The sequence below is a fragment of the Brassica napus genome, chromosome C5 (genome assembly GCF_020379485.1).
Source record: "Brassica napus cultivar Da-Ae chromosome C5, Da-Ae, whole genome shotgun sequence".
Classification (NCBI taxonomy): domain Eukaryota; kingdom Viridiplantae; phylum Streptophyta; class Magnoliopsida; order Brassicales; family Brassicaceae; genus Brassica; species Brassica napus.
This window is the reverse complement of record NC_063448.1, coordinates 47649540-47665101: the sequence shown is the minus strand read 5'-3', so window position 1 is coordinate 47665101 and position 15562 is coordinate 47649540. Positions and strand designations below refer to the sequence as shown.

The following is a 15562-nucleotide window of genomic DNA, read 5'->3' as shown; positions in this document are numbered from 1 at the left end:
CGATATATTTCATTGCTAGTTCTTTCGTTTTTGATGTGGTTAATCGATTTTAGATTGATCTATTATGATTTACAAGTGTTGATAAACAAAACTTTTATAAGTCATTATAAAACATATCTTTGACATTACCATTTTGAATTGTTTCAGGTGAAATGATGAGTAAATCTAATGATAAGATTGCTTTGCCAAAAAGAATCTCCGAAACTGGTACCAAAGGAGTCGTATTGAAAAGAATTAACAAGCGCTCCAATCTGAAGTTGGTTGGTAAAGTTGAAAACGTTTTGGGTAAAGAATTCAAGAAGTTTGAAGATTCATTCTTGGCTCCGGTAATTAAGATGGGAAGGAGGCAGAAGCATATGGCGTTTTCAAGGCATTTGATTCATCACTTACTCATAAGGAGAATTGATATTGGCAAGAAGGGTTTGTGGTTTTCTTTTGGAGAACAACTAATGAGGTTTTCTCTAAGAGAATTCCACTTGGCAACGGGTCTGCCTTGTGTTGTTGATAAAGATGAAGAGGAAGTGGAGACTTCAGCAACAAAAAAAGAAGAAGAAAGATCCATGGATGAACAAGAATCAAACTCTAAACACCTTGCTTAAACTACTTGTGGAAAAGAGTACAGAGCTTACTGCTGATCAGAGATTAAGATTGGGAGCTACAATCTTTGTGGAAGGGATATTAATGGCAAGCAATCCGGTGACAAGTATACCAGAAGAGCGTCTGCTTAGACCTAGAAATTTCAAAGAGTTTTGCAAGTATCCCTGGGGGAATTTGGCCTTTGATTATTTACGGAAATAAGTGGAGAGCTTTACCTATAAAAAGTTGACGGAGAAAGATCAATATGCGATTTGTGGCTTTATATATCCAATTCAGCTATGGGCGTTATCTTCTGTGAATCAACTAGGCACGTTCTTTGGTATTAGGGATGATGAAATTAAGTTTCTCTTGTGCTTGCATTGGAAAGAAACCAAATCGCTTTTTATTGAGGAGGTTAACAGATTCGACCAAATGGAGAAGGTAACCGTTTCTAATGTTTTATAAAACTGTTTTAGTCTTTGCATTCTTCTTTTATCGATTGTTTGATCATATGCAAACACTTATCAGGTTGATGTCAAATGTATCCTTGGAGATCCCTAATTGCATAGCGACTTGGTTGAAGATGTTGACTGTGAATTTGGAAGAGTTGTTGATCTTGTCAAAAGAGGATATCGTTTGAAGAGATAAGATTGGCTCAATGGAAGTGTCGACATTGCCGTTGCTGAAGCTGAAGTGGACGAAAATAATTTTTTTCCTGGGATTGATGCAACTGATCAAGAAAAGATTGAATTCCTCACTAAGAAGGTAGTGTCTCTTGAAGAAAAAGTGAATTACCTTGAAGGTCTTTTGAACATTCGTGGAGAAACAGTGAAGGTAAACTATTTTCTATATTTGTTTCATATTGTAAATGAAAAGAAAGATTTATATACTTCTAACTTGTAACAGGAAGCTGAGAAGTCAAAAGAAACTGAAGCCACCACAAAAACCAAGGTTTGTTATCTATAACGTCTCCATATTTTTAATACAATGTGTGTGTGCTCACATATAATTTTCCAGGTAAATGGACAGAATGCCGATTATGAACTTGATGAAACAGAAGTTTTACAAAATTATATAGATGCCAAAAGACAGGAAATCGCTAAGGTTATTGTGTTTTTGATATTTTATAAGACTGTTATTATATTCGAAATTGCTAAGCTATTTTTTTTTGTCTTGTAATATTAGGGAAAGAAGAATGGTGTAAGACCTCCACGTGAAGTAGACCATCAAGAAGAAGATGATACAGAAGTCGAACACGGAGCTAAAGAAAGTGACACATTAAAAGTCAATGAAGTAAGATTATTTATAACCCTTTATAAATTGAGTAACCGTTTTAGAATTATAAATCATTAAAAAATGTGTAATTTTTTTTTTAAATAGGAACAGTCACAAGAAGAAGAGGAACAAGAAGTCGACGTGGACGACGGTGATAAAGAGAGTGAAAATTCAGAAACCAATGAAGTAAGCTGATTTATAAATCTTTATAAACTCAACAATCGTTTTAAATTTATAAATCATTATAAATATGTAATCCTTTTATTGAAATAGGGACATACACAAGAGGAAGAGGAACAACAACAAGAGGATGACACAGAAGTCAATGCAGATGTGGACGTCGGTGCTAAAGAAAGTGAAAATCCAAAAACCAATGAAGTAAGCTGATTTATAACTCTTTATAAACTGATTGACTTTTTAAATGTTTAATATACTCTGTAACTTTTTTTATTGTGTCATCAAAATTGAAGGATGGAGAAGTAAATGAGGATGCATCTAAAAAGCACTTGAATGGTACAAAGAAACGTGGAAGAGTACCTAAGGTAAATATCTCTCTGTGTATAATGGTTTATAGAATGTTCTTTCAAATTTCATAGACTACATTCAATTATCATTTCTGATTTACAAAGACTGTTATTAAATTCGAAATTGCTAAGTTATTTTTTTGTCTTGTAATATTAGGGAATGAAGAAAGGTGTAACACCCCCAGGTGAAGTACAACAACAAGTAGAGGATGATGCAGAAGTGGACGTTGGTGCTAAAGAAATTGAAAATCCATAAACCAATGAAGTAAGCTGATTTATAAATCTTTATAAACTGATTGACTTTTTAAATGTTTAATATACTCTGTAACTTTTCTTATTGTGTCATCAAAACTGAAGGATGGAGAAGTAAATGAGGATGCATCTAAAAAGCCCGTGAAGGGTACAAAGAAACGTGGAAGAGGAACTAAGGTAAATATCTCTCTGTGTATAATGGTTTATAAAATGTTCTTTCTGATTATCATTTCTGATTTACAAAGGCTGTTATTAAATTCGAAATTGCTAAGTTATTTTTTTGTCTTGTAATATTAGGGAATGAAAAAAGGTGCAACACCTCCATGTGAAGTACAACAACAAGTAGAAGATGATGCATAAGTGGACGTCGGTGCTAAAGAAATTGAAAATCCAGAAACCAATGAAGTAAGCTGATTTATAAATCTTTATAAACTGATTGACTTTTTAAATGTTTAATATACTCTGTAACGTTTCTTATTGTGTCATCAAAACTGAAGGATGGAGAAGTAAATGATGATGCATCTAAAAATCACGTGAAGGGTACAAAGAAACGTGGAAGAGGCACTAAGGTAAATATCTCTCTGCGGATAATGGTTTATAAAATATTCTTTATGATTATCATTTCTGATTTACAAAAGCCGTTATTAAATTCGAAATTCCTAAGTTATTTTTTTGTCTTGTGATATTAGGGAATGAGGAAAGGTGTAACACCCCCACGTGAAGTACTACAACAAGTAAAAGATGATGCAAAAGTCGATGCTAAAGAAAGTGAAAATCCAAAAACCAATGAAGTAAGCTGATTTATAAGTATTTATAAACTGATTGACTTTTTAAATGTTTAATATACTCTATGTAACTTCACGTATTGTGTCATTAAAATTGGAGGATGGAGAAGTGAATGAACATGCATCTAAAAAGCATGTGAAGTTTACAAAGAAACGTGGAAGAGTAACTAAGGTAAATATCTCTCTGTGTATAATGGTTTATAAAATGTTCTTTCAAATTTCATTGACTACTTCCAATTATCATTTCTGATTTTCTTAATTGTTATGCTTATAAAGGAACCTAACGTTGACACCTCCAAATCAAAAATACAAAAGAAACAAGAAGATTCAGCTGCTGATGCGATAGGACGTGTATTGGAAGATCTGAAAAAAAACCGATTAGAAGCATCGCGAATTTGAAGAAATGAAGCTCTTTCAGTTTTTTATTGCTTTTAACTAATATCAATGAAACTTTTTAAGTTTTAGTGTTATCTTTTGTTGATGTCTTCAATGAGGAACATCTTTTGGCTTGTACCTTAATCATCCATGATGAGGAAAATATATTTTGGTTTGTACCTTAATCCTTTGATAAGGAAACATATTTTATTTATGTTCATGCAGGTAAGCTAAGATATCAAAAGAACATATAATTTCTGCAATTAATCTGAATCCCAATGTTTTATAAAGGGTTGTTAATGTAACCACACATTTCGTATAATAAGTAACATAATTTCTATTAGACACCTGTAAACTTTATAAAGCATTATAAAATGATAAATGCAATAATAAAAGGTTCCCCAAAAACTATGCGATTCCAATTCTCTCTTATAACATCATATAAAAATAATCAGTTGCACACAAGTTTTTATATTACTCTGTTATCAAATAGGCACTACACAACTACCTTTGTTGTGACCTTTCTGTCCACATTTGCTACATTTGTAAGACTTGGGTGATGGTTTGGATATGGGCCGATATTTTCCATACTCCCACGAACTTGGAATCCTCTTTTTTTTCCTCCTGTCACTAGAAAAGCGTGTAGATGGAGGGCGACAGACAAACGAAGCTACATGTGGAGGAATATCCCAATATGCTTTATCGCCAACATGATATACACTCTCTGAATATGCTAGTTTAAACCTAATAAGAAAATTAAGAGAATTAGATAAAAGTACAACCAAGAAAGAAAAATGAAAAAGAAGTGTTGTAGAACAATGTTTATAAAACCTTATAAATTCGATCAATTATATAAACATTTATAAACGTGGTAATGTATTACCACAATGACTGAGAAAACACACCTTTCATTGGAGAAAAACTCATCGATATAATCATTTTCATGCTTGTTTCCAGCCTTTGCAGCAGCAATTGCATGAGCACAAGGAAACTTCTCAACATCAAACACAAAGCATGAACAATGCCTTGTTTGAAAATTCACCACTTCATCTCTTGTATCTCCCTTAACCTCAAACTCGGAATCATTGATTTTGGAAACTTCAAGAAAGCGAGACGTAAAATCATATAGCTCCTTCATCTTGTTCTCCACATCGAACGTGACAGGGTGCATGTGACGAACTCCTTGCTCACGTCGTTCAGTGAACCACCTAGTCATTATCACCCTAATAGTGTCAAAAAGACAGACTATTGGATACTCACGACTCACTTTCAGCAAAGAATTTATAGATTCGGCCAAGTTTGACGTCATGATGTTGAAGCGATTAGCAGGAGAATAAGCTCGGGACCACTTCCTGAAGTCTACTTTACGAAGATAATCTGCTAATACAATGTCGGACGCCTCAATCTCATGAAAATAGCAATCAAAATCATCCTTGGTGTAGGCATAAGCAGCTTCAACTACCAAAGGGACAAGTGTTGAACTCTTGAAATTGTCCTAGACATTCTTTTCAAAGTGAAAGACGCAGATTCCATGGTGAGCAAACAGATAATGTTGTAAACGAGCGTTTTCAATAGAGGTTTCACGATGAGAGACAAAAACCAAATCCTCTTCATCAGGAATGATGGTTTTCAGACATTTCATAAACCAACTCCATGAGGCATCATTCTCAGAATCAACTATAGCAAAAGCTATAGGATACAAGTGAAAATTACCATCTTGTGCTGTGGCAGCAAGTAGAGTCCCTTTATACTTTGATTTCAGATGGGCACCATCAACAGAAAGTACCTTCCTCATCAACTTAAACCCTCTGATAGATGGACCAAGCGACAAAAATGCGTATTTGAATTTCCCAACATAATCAACTTCGATAAAAGTCCCAGAACCTGGATTCTTTTCTTTTATCATGTGAAACCAGCTGGGCAAAGCTTCATAACTGTCATCAGGAGTACCCCTAGCTATATCTTGGTCGTGCTCTTGAGACCTCCAAGCCTTTGAATATGAAATCACAACACCATGATCTTTTCTAGCTTTTTCCATGACCTGTTTAGGTTTCAGCCCAATCTTTCCTCTTTCATAATGATTGCTTACCATAGTTTCCAACAGTTTCGCAGTAGCTTGCCGATGACTAACACTTCTCAGAGAAGTGTCACAAGTATTTTTAAATACATAATGGCTAACAAAAAAACTCTGAGATCCTTTAATTGATTTTGCACGAAAACTCCAACTACATCTTTCATCCACACAACTAAGAACATAATGTGTTTTGTCTGAATATTCTGTGTGGAACTCAAAGCTTTTGATGACTGCATGCAACCTCAACTTTCTGCTCATTTCCTTTTTATCCTTGAAAAACTTCTCGCAGAACAAATCATCATCATCATCACATTGATTTGTTAAACAAATTGGAGACAAGATATCTGAATGGGAATGTGAATCTTCTCCCATGCTTTCTCTACCACGTCTACTAGAAAAAGATGTCAATTTTGACTTTCCAGACCCATATACAACAAGTCCAATCGAGCCCAATCCTCTCTAAGATAAAAACATGAAACATGTACACTAAAAATAGAATTTATAACCCATTATATGACATTGATTAAACTCTTATATATTTATATTTAACAAAGGAAAAAGTTATATGTACCTTATTGCTAACAAGACCACTTGAAGGAGAAATAAGATTGTCTCTAATACGAGTATGTTGTATACCAGAGACTTCATCCACTCTCTGAATGCTGTTCCATTCAGTCTCCGGGTGTGTTTATGTTCCTCTCCAGAAAAATAAACATGTATATATTACCTTTATAAGACATTATAAAATACAACCTTATTTACAAAGTTTTAATAAGTACGTCACAACCAAAAATAGCTCAATAAGAGCCAATATTGCCAAAAGTAACGATATTATTGTAGAACTCCATAAGTCTAATTTCTTAAACAATTTATTAAGGTAAGAGTTTTAAAAAGTACCTCAAATACATTACTATTTCCAGCAATAGGCGAATCATGAGTACTGGAAATTTCATCTTGTGTCTGCATCATGTTTGACATAAGCAATGGTGATTTTTGTGTTCCTCTCTGAAACATAAAAACATAAAGCTAGTAATGAATCTTGTACCTTGTATTTTATAAGGTTCTTATAAACTTTAAAGGTGACATAAATACCTGACAGAAATTTCTACTACCAGCAATAGACAAATCATTAGTAATTAACACTTCATCCTGTGTCTGAACCATATTTGACACAATCATTGGTGATATTTGTGTTTCCTTCTGAAACATAAAAAGATAAAGATAAATATATAATCATTTATAATGTTTTTATAAGGCCTTATAAATATAAGAGTTGTAATAAATACCTCAAGCGGATTACTATTTCCATCAATAGGCAAATCATGATTAATTAAAGCTTCACCCCGTGACTGGATCATATTTGACACAATCATTGGTGATAATTGAGTTCTTCTCTGAAACATTAAAAAAAACATAAAAGCCAATAGTTAAAATATATGTGGTAATGATCCTCCAAAATGCACAATTATTATTATAAGGTCTTATAAATGTAAAAGTTGTAATAGATACTGCTATGGCGTACTTCCTCAAGCAATGAGCAAATCATTAGTACTAAAAACTACCTTATAAAATAACTGATAACTCTAATAAACAAACAAGTTAGCAAAAGAGTTTCATGTAGTTACCTTAATGGTTACACATAGATAAAGGTCTCCATTCTCTTTAAGTTTGTTCAGATAAGATGTTACTTGACGATCATTCCTAATAAATGCTGGAGGAAGCTCTTTTTTACCAAAGTTTAATTTTGAAGGTGAGGCATAGCTAAGATTTACACTGTTTCTGTTGCCATCAATTCCAAAATCATCTAAAACAACCACAATCAAATCATTGTAGCTGATATCTTCATGAATCATACTAAGAGAGGATCCTCGTTGATTATCCACTATGAAATCCCAGTGAATTCCATTTATTAGTTTCCATTCTCCACATATAGAACATATTTCGATCATCATAACTTGATTATAAGAACATAGGGATTAGAGAAGGAATGATCAACAAGATATATCAAAAAGAAAAATACATAACACTATGTTCCTCATAGATAAAAATTTATAAGGCTTTATAAATCTGAGATTTGAAAACTTCATGAGAAAAAATTCGTCTCTTTCCCAGAAACCGATCGATTTTGAGAGACCAAGCAAAAATTACAGAAAAGAGACGAAAATCACTATCTATTATCCTCTGACCTTTGTTAAGCGTTCGTGAAGAGAGATTGTTCTATTCGTTTGAGTTTGTAGTCTACGCCAAATCTCGTCGGACGTCAATGTCGTCTGAATAATCAAATCTCGCCGGGGAAATCGCCGAAGTCGTCGAATCTCTCGCCGGAATCGTCGAATCTCTCATCGGAATCGTCGAATCTCTCATCGGAATCGTCGAATCTCACACCGGAATCGTTGAATCTCACACCGGAATCGTCGAATCTCTCACCGGAATCGTCGAATCTCTCGCCGGAATCGTCGAATCTCTCGCCGGATCGAATCTCTCTCGCCGGATCGAATCTCTCTCGCCGGAACCGTCGATCAGTTTGGGGAATTTGAATTTGAAAATTCTTGGTGGAGAAGACATATTCTTATGTTTGATTAAATAAGGGTATAATGCTACTTTAGCCATTAAAAATTTAATGGTAAAGTTGAAAAGTGGTATTAGGAAAGTGTTATTAGTGGCAATTCCCCTTTTTGGAAGCTCATGAATGGAAACTGAAATTTATTTTAAATAATCTTAAAAATGAGAATTCAGATTTGCTTTGGTATTTTGATTATGGTTCTATTAAGTTCCACAAACATAAAAACATAAAATTTAAAAGCAAATTTAATATTAAGAAAAGAAATAACTTCATTAATGATAAAATATAATATATCTACCTCATTAAACTATTTTGTAACTATGTGATTTTGTTTGAAAATAATATTATATAAGTAAAATATAATTTATCGATATTTTTTTTGTAATTAAAAGATATAATAGTCAAAAATAAAGCATTTTAATAATACTAATTATAAACTATTTTTAATCAACTAAAAATATATCAATTTATGTTACTTAATTGTTTTATGTAATCTTCTAAGAAAATAGATAGATATATAAAAAGATTTCTATTACTTTGAGTTTTTTGTATCGTTTAAAATTATGTTTTAAAAGAAATAATATTTCTTTTTCTAATATCAAGATTGTTTGCGTAAATTGTTATCACATTTATATACAAATGTATATTTTTTATCTAAGAAAATATAGATATAGACAAAGTATTTTATTACTTCAAAAGTATATTTTATGTCATTTAAAAATATTTTAAATGTAATATTACTATTTTGTGAACTTTTCTTTTTTTATGAAATCATATTTTATATACATATATTTTCATTTCTCAATTCATTTTTTTCTAACTTTATAAAAAATTTCTTTTTTATTATATGTATATGTTTTTTGGAAATTTTTAAAAAGGAAAATAAATAGAAAATAAATAATAGTATTTTAAATGTAATATTTTTAATTTATTAAAGGTATCAATGTAATCAATCATCGTGAGAGTAGGGCTGTTCAATATGGCAAAACTGAACCGTACCGAACTGAACCACACCGAAATAGATAATATTGTTTGGATTTGGTATATACCATACAAACCGAATGGATATGATTTTTAAAAAACCGTAGGATTTGGATATGGTTTGGTATATAACCGATAAAACCGAATAAACCGAATAAAACCGATCAAAAAATAGAAACATGTAAATATGTATATATTTTATAACAACGTATGAAAATCATAAGTTAATTTTTTTGCTAATAACTATTACCATATTTTTTACAGTAATAAAATAATCCTGATTTGTAAAACACTTGAACTATAATTAAATAACAATTCATCGCAAACATGCTTCTTATTTTCTTAGTCTTCTTTTGATCTTTTTGCTTTAATTTAGCATTGACTAAATTGAAATAAAGATTATAAATTTGATGATAACAATTAGTGGAAATTCTTCACAATTTTTTTTATCTATAAACGAATAGAGTTTCGTGTTTAATAGAAGAAACATGACTTTGATGAATGCTAAATATGAAAGAATATAATAACTTATTTTTTGTGCTTCGTGCTTCGTGCTTCTGTTTTATTTTTTGTCTTTTATTTTTATTACCAAAATTTTGAGCTTTGATTTTAATTATAGATTTGATTATTTTATTAGATGATAGAAACATTTTTTATTTTTGTTCTTTTATTTAAACTTATAATATTTTTTAATAAATGAATGTGTTGACAACAAGACTCTAAAATTAATATAATATGATCCCTAAATAAAGAATTATGTTTTTTGGTATAAAACCGAATAAACCAAAAACCGACGGTATATAAACCGAACCGAACCGAAGTAAATATGGATTTAGAATGGTAGTTATATTTTACTAACCGAAAAACCAAAAAACCAAAAAAACCGAACCGAAACCGAACCGATATCCGGATTGAACACCCCTACGTGAGAGCCACACATAAGAAACTGACTTCCACTTGACATAATCCAATCGAAACCGACTGGTTCCGGTTTTAAAATTGAAGGGCATAATCGCGTGGCTACATTAAGATGGACAGTTCATATATTATAATTATATATTAATTTTTTAAATAACTTGATTAAAATGTTAAGTTTTAAGCTTGATCACTTAAAATATAATATTATAAACTAATAATATTTTAAACAGTTATTAAAATATATCCTCTTTTTTGAAAGCAATATATTCATCGTGATTAACATTATTTAAAACAAGATTTTATGATTTGGATATTTTGGAATTTTTTAATATCTCATCCCCATTCTTTTTTTGATCAATAATATCTCATCCCTAATAATATATTTAATCACATTTTCAGAAGTAATGCAACTTTTTAAAGTGATATAATTGTTTTTAACAAATTTCTCATATATTATATGGTAGATTTGTAAGTATTATAAAAAAATATTTTTGTCATGGAATATATAATAAAAATAAATTCTAAGGAAATATAATGCCTATATTAGTATATTTCATGAACATATGAATAAGAATATTACAACGGAATATATTCTCAACGAAACTGCAAAACTATAAATACATCATAGTAGTTAAGAATTGTTCAAAAAATCATAGTAGTTAAGAAAAAAATGATATTTGACTCATGTCCGAAAAATTATCATCTGTATTCATGTATCAAGTATAAAATTAGGAGTTTTATTGTATTTCATCAATAGCCCATTTGCCACGAAATTAGCTCTGATCATTCCTCTGGCAATGCTCCTTGTATAACTAATAAGGAAACTAGATGAGTTGGCTTGTATTTGGTTTAGTGAAAATATATTCCGATCCCACTACTTGCGGTATGTCAACGTGTACTCACATGAGTTCATTCATTAATAGAATTTGCCATGAAATTAGCTCTGATCATTCTAGGGGTGTTCGATCCGGATATCGGTTCGGTTTAGGTTGGGTTTTTTTCGGTTTTTGGTATTTTGGTTAGTAAAATATAACTACCATTCTAAATCCATATTTACTTCGGTTCGGTTTGGTTTATATACCGTCGGTTTTCGGTTTCTTCGGTTTTATACCAAAAAACATAATTATTTAGTTTGAGATCATATAAAATAAATTTTAGAGTCATATTGTCAACACAGTCATTTATTAAAAATATATTACATGTTCAAATAAATGAACAAAAACGTAAAAATGCTTCTACCATCAAATAAAATCATCAAATCTATATTTAAAATCAGAACCTGAAATTTTGAAAATAAAAATATGAAACAAAACAGAAACATGAAAGAAAAGTTTTTTCACTCTTCCATATTTAGTGTTCATTAAAGTCATGTTTTTTCGATTGAACACGAAACTCTGTTTGTTTATAGATAAGAAAAAAGTTGTGAAAATTTTCCATTAATTATTTTCCATCAAATTTATCATTTTCATATTAATTTAGTGAATACTAAAATAAAGCAAAAAGATAAAAAAAAGACTTAGAAAATAAGATGTATTGTTATTTAATTATAGTTCAAGTGTTTTACAAATTATATACGGTTCTTTATTACTATAACATTATGGTAATAGTTATTAACACAAATTTAACTTATATAACAAATAGATTTTCATGTATTGTTATAAAATAGATACATATTTACATGTTTCTACTTTTAATCGGTTTTATTCGGTTTATTCGGTTTAATCGGTTATATACCAAACCATATCCAAATCCTACGGTTTTTATAAAATTATATCCATTCGGTTTATATGGTATATACCAAAATCAAACCATATTGTCTATTTTGGTTCGGTTCGGTTCGGTACGGTTCGGTTTTACCATATTTAACAGTCCTAGATCATTCCTCTGGCGATGCTCCTTGTATAACTAATAAGGAAACTAGATGAGTTGGCTTGTATTTGGTTTAGTGAAAATATATTCCGATCCCACTACTTGCGGTATGTCAACGTGTACTCACATGGGTTCATTTATTATTTAATGTCTCGTGTATCGCGGTTCATTTATTATTTAATGTCTCGTGTATCGCGAGATATAAAATACATGAAGAAATTCGTCGATGTTTACTTCCCATGGGTCGATAAATACCATGCAATTTCCCAATATTGGATCACTGCACCAATAATTAAATTATTCTCAGGTCAGTTCTCTCAACATCTCTCTCCCTCTACCCCATATTATTGTTTTTGTATGACTTTCGTAACTACAGGTTGTAATATTTGTAAGAAAGCGCAAGCAAAAGAGATGGTCCTAAAGCTGGAAGCAAAGGGTGGTAAGAAAGGAAATGTATGGGATGATGGCGTTCACGAAAATGTTAGAAAAGTATATGTAGGGCAAGGCCAGGATTGTATATCCTTCCTCAAGTTTGAGTATGTCGATGGTTCTGAAGTGGTTATTGGAGATGAACATGGAGAAAAAACACAAGAAGTTGAGGAGGTACTAATAATATATATCTTATATATTAAAATAGAAGTCATGACTTCTTTCATATATAATTTTTTTTTTTTAATTTGGATCATCACTTAGAAATCTTATTAAATATATTTTATTAAGACTAATAATACATAGAGTCTTTAAAATACTTTAATCAGAATATATTTTGATATCTTTTATTTTAAATATAAATATATTTATTTTAAAATTCTTACAAATCTGTTTTAATTTGTTCTATCATCATATTATATTTTTAAAATAAATAATTTATATTTATGAAAACAAAATTTAAAAATATAATATGATGATAGAACAACTTAAAATTAGCAAACCATATAATACATTTCTAAAAATTAACATATCTTAGACTTTTGTATATACAATAATATATTATCTAAAATGAATAAGTATAAAAAATATTAGTAAAAAGAAATACAGCTTTGAAACAAGGGTCAGAATTTAGCATAAATTAAATACAAAATCATTTTCAAATATGTTTTCTCATGAATATATTAATTTGCTTAATAACTAAATGCAAATACAATAAGATAAATATATAATAAGAAGTGAAAATACATACGGTTTTAAACAATTGATTAATTATAACATGTATATTATAAAATTATTGTATTTGAAATAGTTATATAAACATTTAATTATATGATTAACGTTAAAAATATATACCACTAATGTTGCGCGGGTCAAAATCTAGTTATATAATTATATTAGGTTGAAAAAAATATATATTTTGTTCAATATTGGTTTCGTACTGAAAGCTGTATTTTTTTTATATGTAGTTTGTGGTTGATGTCGACGACTACATCATTTACGTAGAAGCTTTCCGTGAGACAGTAACTCAAGAAACCATCGTGGCTCTTAAGTTCGAGACTTACAAAGGCAAAACCAATAAGCACATCGAGACCAGTCCGGGGGTAAAGTTTGTTCTCCAAGGTGGGAAAATCGTTGGGTTTCACGGGCGTTCGACCAATGGTCTACACGCCCTTGGAGCCTATGTTTCTTTCTCATCCACTCTTGATTCGCTTGGAAACTGGACAAAGGTAAAAATCTCTTAGATCGACATAAAAAAAACGATTTTCCTTTTTAACATAGATATATGTGATCTTGTGAAAACATAGTAGTGGTTAAACGTATATATCTAACTAAAAGTAGACTTGAATTAATTAAAAGATGAGTAAATCTTGTAATCATAAATCAGATTGTAAATCTTTTTTTAAATGTGTTAATTAACAAATCATAGTAACTTTTAAGGTGGAGCAAAAAGGAAAGGCCCCAGGGCTAAGATGCTCACATGCCATAGCACAAGTAGGAAACAAGATTTACTCCTTTGGAGGCGAGTTCACACCAAATGTGCCTATTGACAAAGACCTTTACGTCTTTGACCTCAAGACCGGGAAATGGTCCATCGCTCCAGCCACGGGAGACATTCCACACCTCTCCTGCTTAGGTGTCCGAATGGTGTCAGTTGGAAAAACCCTCTATGTCTTTGGTGGCCGAGACGCGGACCGCAAATACAACGGTTTCTACTCTTATGATACGACCAAAAACGTGTGGAAACTGCTAACTCCGGTCGAAGAAGGACCCACTCCTCGTAGCTTCCACTCTATGGCAGCCGATGATAAAAACATTTATGTTTTCGGTGGAGTGAGTGCTACGGAGCGGCTCAAGACCCTAGACTCCTACAACATCGTTGATAAGAAGTGGAAGCAGTGTGCGACCCCAGGGGAATCATTTAGCATAAGAGGAGGAGCCGGCCTCGAAGTAGTGCACGGGAAGGTTTGGGTGGTCTATGGATTCAACGGATGTGAAATAGATGATGTTCATTACTATGACCCGGTTGAAGACAAGTGGACACAAGTGGAAACATTTGGTGAGAAGCCTTCCGCGAGGAGCGTTTTTGCTAGTGCGGTTGTTGGGAAACACATTGTTGTATTTGGAGGTGAGGTAGCGATGGATCCACAAGCTCACGTGGGTCCGGGACAATTGATGGATGGGACATTTGCGTTGGATACAGAGACGTTGAAGTGGGAGAGGTTGGATAAGTTAGGTGAAGAGAAGGAGGTGGAGGGGACAACGAGTGGGTCATCAGGACTATCAATACATCTTGGGATCCCAATCCTATTAGATGTAGATGTTTCGATCGGAAACCCTTTTGGAGGCCACAATAAAAAGAAAGAAGAGAAGCAGGAGACTCCGGAGATCAGGGGATGGACAGCTTCCACGAGTGCAACAATTAATGGTAAGAAAGGGCTCCTGATGCATGGTGGCAAAGCTCAGACCAATGACCGTTTTGAAGATCTCTTCTTTTATGAGTTTAACTCTGCTTAAATGCCGTTTGATCGTTACCGTTTGTGATTGTTTGTGTGATTCAATAAGGAAGGGTCGTGATACCATATGATCCTTCATCAGCTTTATTAATCTTCTATGAATGTTTGTTATGTTTCATCTCTTAAATCAATAAACTGCTTGTTTTCTTCAACGGAAGCACCAGGTAAAAAAGAGCCAAATTAAGAACACATAGCATTAGCTTTAGCTTTTAATTCAGTGAACAATGATGGATGTGTAAGCTCAGGAAAAGGAGCTTGTGATGATCGTGAAACAGAGGAGGTGTTACACGAGTTGATGGATGTGTAACTCGCTGTTACAATTCAGTTATGAGACGATGACTTGTCAATGTCTCATTTGTTCCAGGATATTACTTTGGCGTGAAGCAAAGAAGTTCTGGAAGATTTGGGCTTATCACAATATTAGG

General features: G+C 32.0%; 1 protein-coding gene and 1 pseudogene across 2 annotated transcripts; both read left to right on the top strand.

Annotated features, from left to right (window-relative positions):
* The first annotated feature begins 95 nt into the window (after positions 1–95).
* LOC125587827 lies at positions 96–4086 on the top strand (annotated as a pseudogene).
* Positions 4087–12346: 8260 nt separating this feature from the next.
* Positions 12347–15289, top strand: LOC106452130 (nitrile-specifier protein 1). Of its 2 annotated transcripts, none has more exons than XM_013894154.3 (4): positions 12347–12499; positions 12569–12795; positions 13590–13850; positions 14062–15289. In XM_013894154.3, the coding sequence occupies exons 1-4, from the start codon at positions 12373–12375 to the stop codon at positions 15136–15138; spliced, it is 1692 nt and encodes a 563-aa protein (XP_013749608.2). In that variant the 5' UTR covers positions 12347–12372; the 3' UTR covers positions 15139–15289. The 2 variants fall into 2 exon arrangements, with proteins under 2 accessions (XP_013749608.2, XP_022552774.1); XM_022697053.2 differs by having other exon boundaries at positions 12395–12499; positions 12586–12795.
* Positions 15290–15562: the final 273 nt, after the last annotated feature.

Bases quoted from the DNA above. Each gene is read 5' to 3' on its own strand.
- LOC106452130 (XM_013894154.3), top strand. From the start codon at position 12,373: ATGTCTCGTGTATCGCGAGATATAAAATACATGAAGAAATTCGTCGAT. The intron at 12,796-13,589 runs GTACTAATAATA...TTTTATATGTAG, and splicing joins AAACACAAGAAGTTGAGGAG to TTTGTGGTTGATGTCGACGA. The intron at 13,851-14,061 runs GTAAAAATCTCT...GTAACTTTTAAG, and splicing joins CGCTTGGAAACTGGACAAAG to GTGGAGCAAAAAGGAAAGGC.